This window comes from Pavona decussata, unplaced genomic scaffold (genome assembly GCF_977016875.1).
Source record: "Pavona decussata unplaced genomic scaffold, jaPavDecu1.1 SCAFFOLD_29, whole genome shotgun sequence".
Taxonomy (NCBI): Eukaryota; Metazoa; Cnidaria; class Anthozoa; order Scleractinia; family Agariciidae; genus Pavona; species Pavona decussata.
The window spans coordinates 190097-203518 of NW_028145452.1; the positions used below are offsets into that span (position 1 = coordinate 190097).

The following is a 13422-nucleotide window of genomic DNA, read 5'->3' on the forward strand; positions in this document are numbered from 1 at the left end:
TAGATAAACACCAGTGTACGAAATGCTGGCAGTGATAGTGTAAAGGATTATTAACACATAGACAGCATAAAAATTTGAAGAGATATTAAGAAGTCTAAGAGTTGAGATGAAAACATGAAAGAGCCAAATAATAATGATAGTAAAAACAACACGACATGTAGTAACTACATTGTTATAAGTCATGTGATATTGAAGGGCCAAATATCGATCCACGCTTATCACCGCCATTGTAGACAGAGAAATTCCACATAACACAGTCGCCATTGTTCCCGATAAACGTACGAGGAAGTCAGCTGAGGAAAATTGACGGTCTGGCGATATACAGTGGTTGTGCTATTAGGCCAACAGCAACATCTGAGACAGCGAGACAAGACAGCAAAATAATGGAAGGCGACCGAAGGGAAGAAGTAGTAAAAATGGCCGCCAATACAAAGCTATTGCTAATAATGGAAGACAACATCAATGGAACATTGAAAGCACCGGTAACAATGGCCGTCAGAAACGAAGCATTAGTTGCGTTTTCATGTACTGATCCGTTCATCTTCCGAAATAAGTTTCCTTCCGTTTGGTTAAAATTAGTTGAACGCCGTCAAAATTCTGAGACTTCCTTTTAGACCTGCTGCATTCTTCGACTTAGGAAAGCCGAGTTAGCCAGTAAACACCACGTGCTTACGAAACGATTAAATTCTTTCCGTGTTAGTTTAGTTTGTCTTCCGAAACAAATATAACGTTTTTAGCTGCGAAGGATTTCTTTGTCGCGATTACTCAACTTGTAACTGAACAAGCCGTGAAGAAGTAAAAAATATCAACAGAAAGCACCTGGCATCTAGCAAGTACATTATGCTCAAGAAGGTTTTTACATATGGAAATACAATGAGTATTTGACAATTTTCGCCTGGAGCGACTGCAGCTTCTTGAGTGCTTAGCAAAACCTCCCAAGTGCATTTGTAACTCAATAGTGCACGCTGATCGCATGAGGTCATTTACCATTTGTCCTATAACATATAATAAATATGAAACTTAAACGTTCCTCTGCCCCTGCCCCTCCCCCTCCCCCTCCCCCTCCCCGAGGCAGTCAGGGAACTGAACATTCCGGTCCCTAAAATTTCCAGGAACTGTTTAAGGACGGTGCCTACTAATACCGAAGTATTTTTGTGCGGTTTATGACTATGCGGAAAAAGCAGATCCTAGCAATGCAAGCTGGCTATTGGAATCCGAAACGAAAATTGGGGGTAACCACGCATTTTTCAGAGATAATTGAGTAATAATATCTCTAAAAAGCGCCAAAATATAAAGCAATGTACGGGATTTTTTCCTAAATTGACGCTTAATTATCTCTGAAAAATGCTTGGTTACCCCCAATTTTCTTTTCAGATACCAAAAGCATTTGCTAAGCTCTGCCTTCTCCGTAAAGTTTTAAGCCGCACAAAAATATTCCTGTATTAGTATGCACCACCCATAGGAAACCCGAGTATCTTGCGATGCGCAGAACGTATACGCAGTAACAATAGTAGGCACCGTCCTTAAATCTTCAGCTAAAGAATCCGATGGAAAGATCAAACTGTGTTAGCTTACACAAATTTGCTTTTGAAAGGCCATAAAATAATGTAGCAATGGTGGTAAACAAGCAACATTTTAGTTTGGGTTTGATGTTCCCGTCGTGTGCCCCTACAATCCCATCTCCTTTTGCCTACTTTTGTTTCTGCGCAGTACGTTCTGTGCATCTCTCGATACTCGGGTTTCCTCTGGGTGGTTCCTACTATTAAAATACAGAGATATTTTTGCGCGGATTAAAACTAGGCGGGTAAATTAAAGCAGACGTCAACAAGTGCTCTTTGTGTTTAAAAAGAAAATTGAGGTAAACATGCATTTTTTAGAGATTTCATTATAAAGCTTCAATTTGAGAAAAAAAAGCCATACATTGCTTTTAATTTTATTGCTTTTTAGGATAATTTTTGCTTAATTATCTCTTAAATTAAAAATGCCCCGCTACCCCTTCTTTCTTCCTTGATTTCAGTGGCCCATACTAAGATCTGCTTTTCCCGCATATTGCAAAAATATTTTTCTATTAGGAGGCACTGTCCTTGAGCCTGTACCCAAGAAATCAATTTTCTGCGGCCCTCGCCTTGTTTTCTTCAAGTATTAATCTAAAATCATTGACAGAAATATTTGGCCAATAAGGTAAAATATATATCCAACAACTTTTAACTTATGCGTCATTCAATATTTCTGAGATGGAACAACGACAACAAAAACATCATCAACAACAAAGCCGGAGAAGATGGTCAAGAACATGCAACAACAAAACAAGAACGACAAAAGGAATATGAACACAAAATAGAAAAAAACTACTGAGAAGGGAAAGCAAAGAAAACAATTTGTGTTTTTGTGTTGCTGGTGACTCCATTCACCATTACTAGGTGTTTCTGTCAAGCTCAAAGTGCGTGCGGCATAGTGCAGCAACTCCTGTGCTCCTGTGAGGCAATTTAAGATGTTTGAAAAATGGCAATTTAAAGGAGTCTTAAGGACGGTGCCTACTTTTGTTACTGCGCATACGTTCTGCGCATCTCGTGATACTCGGATTTCCTATGGGTGGCGCTTAGTAATAAAGGGATATTTTTGCGCGGTTTAAAACTATGTGGAGAAAACAGAGCTTAGCAAGTGCTCTGGGTTTCCAAAAAGAAACTTGGGGGTAATCATGCATTTTTCAAAGATAATAAAGCTTCAATTTTGAAAAAAAAAAACTCCATACATTCCTTTATATTTTTACAGCATTTTAGAATTATTGTTGCCTAAATATCACTAAAAAATGCGTGGTTACCCCCGATTTTTATTTGTAAACGGTTTGAACCCTGGAGTCATGTCATAAGTACGTAAATTATGATCATCCGGGTGAGTGTAGTCCTGAGAAGGACTGTTTGTGGTGACTTTGACTGACGTTTCGACAACCTGAGCGGAAGTCATCTTCAGAGTCAAGTGAATTGTGGAACGTCAGTAGGTAGTATATACGTCTCTGGTTGTTAACCTGATTGGTCAACGAAGTCCAGATGTTATTGGTCGTTTGTCAGTATTGGCTGTGAAGACTGTAAAAAGTGATTGGTGCGTTTCGATCCGTCTTTTGTTAGTCAAAAAGTCCGTGGGTCTATTGTTAGTAAAATGTCTATTGTTTGTCTGTTTCGTTGTTGTTGTCAATAAGTCGTTTGTATGGTGCAGGTAGTTGTAGGCAACGGTTGAGTGGCGTTTGTTCTAAGTTAGTAAACCAGCTTTCCAGAGTTTTTTTTTTTTCGGATTCCAAAAGAATTTGCTCAGATCTGCTTTTCCTGTATAGTCATAATCCACGCGAAAATGCTTTTGTATTAGTAGGCACCGTCCTTAAATTAAAAGTAGCAATTTTAAGAAGATTTTAAGAGTAACAATTTTAGAAAGTATAAAAAGTGGCGATTTCACGATCCTTAAAAGTGTTTGTGTTGTTTTTGGGGGGTTTATTTATTTATTTATTTGTTTATTTATTTATTTATTTATTTATTTATTTATTTATCTATTTATTTATTTATTTTTTTATTTATTTATTTATTTATTGTCGAGTATGCCTGTGGCGCTGACTGAATGACACGTCATTCTCCATTTTTTAAAATGTCACCCCGACCATTGTAGGAAGATAAATTTCTTTGCAAAATGAACTTTCTTCATTAATTCTTCCCCCAACCCCCACATTGCACCTTAATTAGACGTTACAACAAGTCAGTTTGATAGAGGAAGATGCTTTATTGACACTTCACTTAACTACACGATTTACATTCAATAACTTCACAATTTAATTTGTTGCTTTGCTGAATGCAAATCTGTGAATAAAAAGGAAACAAACGAGAAGTTTGGTTGGATTACTTTCTTTATCTTAAAAACTCAGTTTTTGAAGAAAGCGATTTGAACCAAAATAACATCAGAATAAGCGTCCGTTACAGTAAATCACTTGTCTATTTTCCTATATTGTATTGTATAATTATATTGCACTGTAATTTTCTTTTCTTTTCTCTGCTTTTGAAAGTCTTTGCTTGGTGTATTTATCTTTTTTATACCCGGGCACCCGACTCGATTAGCTGTGATTAATGCATAATTCTGCGCAAACACCTTCTGTGCAGTAAAGTAACGAGCTCCTGCCTGTAGAAATATCTGAGAATAGTCTAAGAGAGACTTTAATAGCAAATTAAAACACTTGAGTATTTAATGATACCGTTATGAAAACTAAACGTAATTTTAAAATCAAACTCCCCGATCAAAAGTGATTTTTCCGGTTAAAATTTGGAGATATAACAGCGCTAAAAAGCGCGTAATCGCACGGCCTGAATGCATCACTTTATGAAATTCCATTAGTATCTTACTAAAATAAAAAAGGCAGAAAGGTAAAAGTGAAGCAAGTAGGATGTAAATTACTCTGCATGTAGATAGATACATACCTTCAGCATAGCTTGCAAGTTTTCTTGCAATTAGCTTTCACATAATTGTGATAGCTGCAGTACTTTGTCCAGCCCGGGCAATTTTCATTGTTATCCTTGCAAGCTGAAATAAAACAAAGCAAACGTTGAAAACAAGGACCTCTTTGAAATGACAGTCAACTCTTGCCTTGCTGACACCTCGCTATTACGGACACCTCGATAATACGGACAGGTTAATTGTATCTTGTAATCTGTTTTCGTTATTTCCCCCTCTTTATCAAAAAAGGAATTATTATTTAACAATTATTCACCAAAGTGGAGGTAAACATCCATCACTTTCACCGACACTGAGGTGAATAATTGTTTTAGTATATACCATACAAGCTGAGTAAGAAGTGGACCAAAAATTACTTTATTTTTGACAATATACTGACAAATGGTGGGAAATTTTAAAATCTCGCGTTCCTCACGGTAAGTTGCGGTACGCAATTTCTTATTGTAGAAAGTTCCGTCTCGCTTTCTTGCGGACAAATAAAACTACTGGACGCACTTTAGTTGCTACGTGTCTTTTCTTCAATCGTTGTGTAAAATTTGTCCTGTTGTTAAAACCATGTTGCAAAACATTAGATGTTTCATTGTTACGTTGTAATTATAGTGCTGGACAGTTTTCGTGAACAATGCATTGCATTTTTATTTTTCGCCTTAGAATATGAGGTTTGAAAGATTAAATAACTTACCATGCAATGCCGTCAAACCAAACTTTGTTCCCATCACTGTATGTTTTGTAATAGCCGTCTCTTTTATCGAAATATTTTCCTATTAAGTGACTGTGGCGAAGCGGGGAGCCATCTTGTTTCTCTTCGGCTGCTCGGAGGTGAATAGTACTTGGCAAGAGAGGATGAAGGTAAGAGAGGTAATCCCCCTTATAGGCCCTATCCCCATCATAATCCCTCTGAAGTTATTTTTAGAAGGTATCGATTTCTCGCGGATAATGTTACCTCGCGCGTTACGTGTCTTTCACCGTTTTCAATTTTACAACGGCTAATCACCATCATACACTTCCACAAAAGAAATTGTTTCTCGCGTTACTTCCAACAAATCTCTTAGTAATACACGTGATTTGAAAGCTAATAGAACGTAAATTTGAATGTCGGAAGAGATTTTAAACTCACTGTGACAAAAATATTAAAATTTTCGTGCCGCGGTTGTGATGTTTATACTCGTCTGTTCAATCGCGGCTTCAATTCAAATATAATGTAACACTCTTGCATAAATAAGCTAAGATTTGTTTCTCGCCTTTCTTTTAAAGAATCTCTTGGCTGCATGCGTGATTAGAAAGCTAATGGAAGGTAGACTTCAATGACCAAAGGGATTTGAACAAAGTGAGATAAATATATCAAAATTTTCGTGCCGAGGTTGTGATGTTTATACTCGTCTGTTCAATTGCGGGTTTGACAGCTAAATGTAACACTCTCGCGTGAAATAAAAGATTTATTTATCGCGTTTCTTGCTACAAATCTCTTAACTACATACGTGATTTAAAAGTAAATAGAACGTAGATTTCAATGACTGAAAGAATTTTGTACTCACTGCGATAAAAATATCAAAATTCTTGCCGGAGGTTGTGATGTTTATGCTCGTCTGTTCAATCGCGGCTTTCAATGTTTCGACAGCTATTAAAATGTAACACTCTTGCATGAAAAAATATTTGTTTCTCGCGTTTCTTCCAACGAATTTCTTAACTACATGCGTAATTAGAAAGCTAATGGAATATAGATTTCAATGACCAAAGGGATTTTGAACTAATTGAGATAAAAATATCAAAATTCTTGCCGGAGGTTGTGATGTTTATACTCGTCTGTTCAATCGCGGGTTTCAATGTTTCGACAGCTAAATGTAATACTCTTGCATGAGAAAAAGATTTGTTTTCGCGTTGCTTCCAACGAATCTCTTAACTATATACGTAATTAGAAAGTAAATAGAACGTAGATTTCAATGACTGAAGGGATTTTGTACTCACTGCGATAAAAATATCGAAATTCGTGCCTAGGTTGAGATGTTTGCATTTGTCTGTTCAATCACGGCTTTCAATTTTCGCCAGCTAAATATTCTTGCATAATTTCCGCACAGCTGGGCTCTAAAACAAATCATGCCGGAGCGATTCTTTTCCAATCTGCGTTGCCCAAATACAGCCACTTTAAACTCGCATTCCTCCACAAAACATATGCAGGCCCCGCTTTCTGTATGCATGTTCCGCCATTTTGTTTTTAGATCAATTCGCGAAAGACGCGTAGCATTGCGTGGGAATCGGCTCAGCTGTCAACGTGGGTAAAATTCAGGATATATGATTGGCTAACACCTAACCCTCTTGGGACACTGGATCTCGCGGGAGATCTAAAAATAACTTCAGAGGGATTACGATGGGAATAGGGCCTATATGGGGGATTACCTCTCTTACCTTCATCCTCTCTTGTACTTGGCTAATCACCTCCGAGCTAGCCTAGCGCACGAAAAGCACTATTCACTTGTGTGGTAAATACTAATAAAAAATAATTATACCGACCGGTTTGAAAAGAAAAACCAAGGTTACACGCATGAATCCCAAACCACGTAGGTGTCACCCAGGTGTCAGTGTTTGTTTCAATACATCGAAGACTCCCGGGCGTAATCAGAACAGCGAAGTTTACACCATTCATACTAATCTTCGCGTTGTCGTCTCTGCTTTTACTGCTCTTTTTGATACGTGGATTTAGGCTCCTTGTCGGTTTTGCAACCCTTTTACAGTCAACTCTCGCCTTGAGGACACCTTGCTATTACGGACACCTCAACAATACAGACAACAGCTAAATTCCCGGCAAAGATATATAAATTACACACGTTTGACTACGCTCTTACGGACTCTCGCTATTAAGAGCACTTACTCGCGGTACCGAGGGTGTCTGCAATAAATGCAGTTGACTGTACTAGGATTGTAAATTTCGCTCCCCACACCCCCACCCCTCCCCCTTTGTAGGGAGACCCTCAACGTATAGGCCACTCTGGGAAAAAAAGCAAACCCCCACCCCCACCCTCCACTCCCCTAGTGTCATGAGTAGCGCATAACTCACCTCCGCTTCCACTGGCTGATCCTGAGAAAGAAAGAAAGAAAGAAAGAAAGAAAGAAAGAAAGAAAGAAAGAAAGAGAGAGAGAGAGAGAGAGAGAGAGAGAGAGAGAGAGAGAGAGAGAGAGAGAGAGAGAGAGAGAGAGAGAGAGAGAGAGAAAGAAAGAAAGAAAGAAAGAAAGAAAGAGAGAGAGAGAGAAAGAAAGAAAGAAAGAAAGAAAGAAAGAAAGAAAGAAAGAAAGAAAGAGAGAGAGACAGAAAGAAAGAAAGAAAGAAAGAAAGAAAGAAAGAAAGAAAGAAAGAAAGAAAGAAAGAAAGAAAGAAAGAAAGAAAGAAAGAAAGAAAGAAAGAAAGAAAGAAAGAAAGAAAGAAAGAAAGGAAGAAAGATTCCGTCAGTGAAGTGTATCAAATATTAGGAGGAGGGGTAGCCCAGCTGTTTAGGGCGCCAGATTTGAAATCCAGTGGTCCCGGGTTCAAGCCCCGTCCTCGGCCACGTTTGTATATGGCCAGCTGGTTTGCCTCCTGCCAGTTGGAATTTTTAACCTGTTACATTTAATTTGGTTAATTATTTGTTTCCCGTTATTTTTAAGTGCAAAGCTTATAAACCAGCTTGGGGTAGCTCCTATCAGGAGTCGAACCTAAGACCTTCCCATTACTAGTTCGGATGCTCTACCACTGAGCTACAGGAGACTCGTGGGAGATAAGGCCATAAACTAGGTTTATGGGACAAACATCCTGCATACTGCTGGGATTGGAATGTCTATGAGTAGCATATTTGCAAAGAAAATGATTTGAATTGCGAGGCATTCTTTTCGCAATTGCTTAATCTGTGCACAAAACTGTGATGGTGTCTTACTGAATAATAAAAGAGATGCTCTGTTCAGGAACTAGTGCGCAAGTTGATGAGTTATTTAACTGAACCGGGAGGAAAGTCATCCCACTTAGGGTGAACGTATGTTCTGTGGAGCGGTTTTATTGAGTGTCGTCAAACCAAAGCCAAAGTAATTACTCTAGCCAATCACAACAGAAATAAGCAGCGCATGAACCAATCACAATTCGTAATAAAGACAGGTAATTGGCATGCGCATCAAGGGCGTGAAAAAGCTTGCAAGCAAGTCACGATTGGTTTCAAGTGGCTTTGTTTCCCATTGGTGAAGAAAAAGGCGCGAGTTTTTCTAACCAACCACAGAGCGTAGTAATGCAAAATCAAAGCAAACGCGAAATTAATTTCGACACTCAATTGAAAACCGCTCTGTATACTGTTACTGTACTGTTTCATTCACTTACCATACAAGGACTGGATTGCAGCGACGTCATCAGCCTGCAGTTTGAAGTTCGGTACATACCCAGTATAGTAAGGATACATAACGGCATTTCTGACATCTGAATGACGGATACCAAGCGCGTGACCGAATTCGTGTGTTGCAACCCAAAGCAGGTTCGTACCACTTGAAGTTCCGTCCGTGTAGGTTTCATCTTCGTCGAAGTGCGCGCGTCCGTTTGATGGGTAGAAGGCATGTGCCAGCACTTTACCCTTTCCATCAAAGGGATAAGCACATGTTCTCTCAGATGATCCGCCGTGGGTCCTACCTCCAAAGCTGATGAAAAGAAATGTAAGATTAGATAAGTAATGTCTAAAACACGAGCAGCAGAGTGGTTTTAAACCCGATAAAACACGTGCTGCGAGTTTTTTGAACGGCTACTAAAACATTCCTGAAAAAAGCGTATGTCAATAGAGTTCATGACAATTATGCTTTTGTGAACGTTGGAAATTAGCATACAAGAAAAACACCGCATACTAATGAGGAGTGTTTTATCAGCTGATAAAAAACCGCATCCTAATAAGGAGGAGGTTTATCGATATAAAATCACTGCACGTGATGAATTATCGACCATTTGATAGGTCAATGGGCTTATGAATTAATAATGAGTTTTTGAAGATAAGATAGCTCTATGTCTTTGTCGTAAACTAAAGGTTTCTCATTACAGTATCAGAACTTGGCATTTAAAGCTGGCCATATTTTTTCCGTTTTTATTCACATTGTAGGTTTCGCACTCAAACGTTAGAACAACTTTACAAGACATTAGCCGAGTTGTGGGCCATGAGCGCTGTTCAAGGAACCTTATTTTCATCAACCTCATCAACCTCATCAACCTCATCGAAATATGAAGTACACCATTGAGTAAATATAGCATTTCCATATCAAAACGAAAAAGTACAACTACAATAAATCACGCAAGGCTCAACGATATCAGCAAAGGATTTGTAACATAAAGTTGGGACTTCCACACCCCCTTAAGAGACCCTCCCAGGTTCAAATTGGGATTTTCAGTGATCATTATCTGAAAAAAAAAAGAGAATATTTTCACCTGATCTTTATATCTGCAGCGCTTGCGCTGGATGCCTTGGAGAACGAAAGTCCAGATACATCAGCCCAGTACTGCAGAGCTTTCTCGAACACCTTGTCCTGAGTCGCTTTTGGCAAATCAGCTCCATGTTCAACAAAATACGTCAGCTGCGTCTTGCTCCACTTGGACCCAGTCTGAAACCTCTTCACGCGGCCTTCTTCGTCAACATCCGGCATTCCACAACGAGGCTGTTTCATTTGCTTGATGGTTGCGTCATCCAACTCGCCAGTCACAGGCAGACCAGCAAAGCTTTGGAAGCCTCTGATGGCTGTCTCCACATCATGATTTCCTGAACGAGTCGGAGATATGTAATGATATTGGTTCAAATATTTCTGGCGAAAAAAATGATAATGTATTGTTAGTTAGCCTTGAATACTGCGGTTTGCGCCAATAGTTAGATGCCATGTGCCATTTCGATAAATCATGATCTAGTTCATAAAACTTATTCTTACTATTCCTTCAGATATTTTGAGTTATTATTCAACACATTGTAACACTGCCCAGATACGGTCATGGCACTCTGAATATTCGTCGTCCGTAGTCAACAGATATCCTGCGATATCGGTAATTTCGGGTGGCGTGGAGAAAAAACGGCAAAATCAAGATCGTCTCCAGCTCTTCTGCAATAAAATTGTGCTTTGTTATCAATGCGTGGAATAATCGAACAATTATCCTGCTCAATCTTGCGGAATATACCTTGATTTTAGCCAACTCGGCCTACAGCCTCGTAGGCTAAGTATCAGGCAATATTCCGCGCGGTTTCGTAGGACTGATAATTGTTAAATATACGAGTGGTGTAATATTTGAATTTATCTCAGAGAAATCTCACCTCTTAATACGCCATTGGAGAACATTAATGTCTTTTGCTTTCGCAAAAGGTAAAAAAAAAATTCTCACAGGTATCCATGTAAATAAATCCAAGGCTATTTGTTTACAACTCTCTCGTTTAAAGGTGATAGACAACAGCAACAGCAAAGAGACTTAATTCCGTAAGAAAAGAACGAAAAGGATTACACTAGCCTGCAGGTATCACAGGTAGCTGTTGCTATTCCAGGCGGCGGGTTAGTTTAATCGTTATGTTTCACACAAAAAGACGAAAACATCAAAAGTGTTCATGCACTAAGCCGATTTTTAAATTTGAAAAACAAGGGAAGGAGAGAATTCGAAAATGGAAATAACTATTAGTCTACTTTTTAATAGAAACCAAACTTAAAAATTGGGACAAATGTATTAGTCCAATAGCCACACAGTTCTTCTATAGTTAGAGTTCTTGGGAACTAGGCTAATCTGGCCTATCGTTTCAGTATATACTAGAAAGAACAAGTGTTGGTCATTTCGATGTAAAGTTTCAAACAAAAATTACCAGCTACTCACCAAAGCCATGGTGCTGTCATCATCTTCGGCAAAGACGAACAACTGCGAGGCGAGAATGGCAACAAAAACTAAACTCAGCATGTTGTGAACTCAACGAGGCAGCAGCTTGGTTCTGAGTAAAGCGATTTCGAATCGCACTGTCTTATATTGAGTCGCTGTGTTAACACCTCACGTTGGCTGAACAAAGACTCCAAGGAGAAATTTACCCTTTTTCTAAGAGTATGTTTGCGAATACCTTAGCATCTGACAGGTGAATTTCGCGCATTCAAAGACCTTTTTTCGAAAGTTCTTATTTATTTTATCTTTATTTAGAATTGATTTTTAAACTCTGCACCTCTTATTGGTAAGGTTTTGTAGTTTTCATTCACTCGGTGCTAGCGACATTTTAGCGGTGGGTTTTGAAGCTTCAGAACAGCTTCCAGGTGATTATACACTGTTAATTCTTTCCTCTCAGTATTAAGCTACACACTTTCGTTTGTAAATTTAATTTAATTTTGTAAATTTACAAATTTAAGAAATATCTCAAATTTTATTCTCTTTGTTTTACAGTCAAAGCTCTCATTGCGATCGCTCTCTTGGGCAACCAGCTCTGAAGTGACAACCGAATGGCTATGAAACCCTGGTTTAACTTTCACCCAAATTCCTCTAATTAAAAGCTCCCGTAAGCGACCGCGACCTTTTTTGGGAATTACCAAGATTTTTTTTGCTTTGTTCGTAAGCTCTTTTAAGCGACCTGACTAAAAGAGTTTGATGTACCGTACGTAGAACTCAACACTTTAATGAAAGTCGACACTTCTTGATTTTAAACAATCATGTCTTAAGGGGGAAGTATTATGGCGTTTTTCATATCTTTTGTTAAAAATGATGAAATAAGACCTTCAATCAGCTGCCAAATAATTCTAGAATTACGAGAGGAAAGAAATCAACACAAATCTTGAAAGGAACAACTCGAGATCTGTTCTAGCGCATTTTGGAAACAAGAATGCGAGAACTTGAAAAACATTAGCCTAACATTTTTCAAGTTTCAATCCATACCAGCCTACTCTGTCTCTGACCAGAGGCACTAATCGACAGTGTTATTGCACTGGGGTGATAATTTATAACAAACTTGACAATTATTTCGTTGTTTCTGCCGACAGACAAACATATTTGGGATTTGCAATGATAGCAAATTTGCGTGATACTTCCATCAAGTTCTATAGAGTCAAATTTTGTCATGTGAAACTTCGACGTTTATTTTGTACTTTGTATACAGTGAACTGATCATGATACCGCAGTCAGACACATTACATTACTCTAGAGTCGCATCATCGGCACAATCTTTGATGGTTGTTATGCAGTACTACACGTACAGACATGAGACATTGCAAATACGCGAATAAACGTTTAGAAGGTTTTAATCTCAATAGATGCGCGACGTTTAGTTTCACCAGCCGTGCCTGAAAAAAAACTCCTGTAGGCGACCAGCCTCTTATTGTTGCAGTGATAGGTCGCTTACGAGATCTTATTCCCTTAAACGACCAGCTGTAGTTACGACCACTTTTTCAAGAATTCCCGGTCGAGGTGGTCGCTTACGAGGGCTTCGAATCGAATGTATTTGCTATGTGATTACCCAACGCATGCTAAATATTTGGCAGTAGAATCTGTAATGGCCTACTCCGTTTCTTAGCTTTCTATCTACTGTCTCACTCCATGTAAAAACATCGTAATTCATCAACAGTGATCAACGATTCGAACTACTTTTATTTATTATTTAATTTAAAATTCGAAAGGTGAATTTCGGCCTATAATAACCACAATAAAACTGTTATGAAAATTCTATTTATTTATACTGTGTACTGTGGTTTCAGCTAGTATCACCGAATCGGATTTAAAAATGCAGGGTTATAGATTTCCAGGACATCTGCAAGGTGAATAAACTTTTTATTCTTACGCTAACGCACATCAAAAAGCTCCCACATTTTAAAGCCCGTCTAGACAGCCTCAATATTTGACCAAGATAATGTTGGTCAAATATTGAAGGCGAAAACAATGTTGTGTGGAGGCCGTTTGGAGGCTGTTCAAATGGTTTCAACATCGGGCCAACAGTTCACCTAAAATTTCTA

General features: G+C 38.6%; 1 protein-coding gene across 1 annotated transcript; it reads right to left on the reverse strand.

Moving 5' to 3' along the window:
* Positions 1 to 4456: 4456 nt before the first annotated feature.
* LOC146484770 (matrilysin-like) lies at positions 4457 to 11398 on the reverse strand. Its single transcript, XM_085104153.1, has 5 exons — positions 11318 to 11398; positions 9905 to 10275; positions 8822 to 9132; positions 7541 to 7561; positions 4457 to 4557 (listed from the first exon to the last, which is right to left on the reverse strand). Exons 1-5 carry the CDS (start codon positions 11396 to 11398, stop codon positions 4457 to 4459), a joined length of 885 nt encoding a protein of 294 aa, XP_084960279.1.
* Positions 11399 to 13422: the final 2024 nt, after the last annotated feature.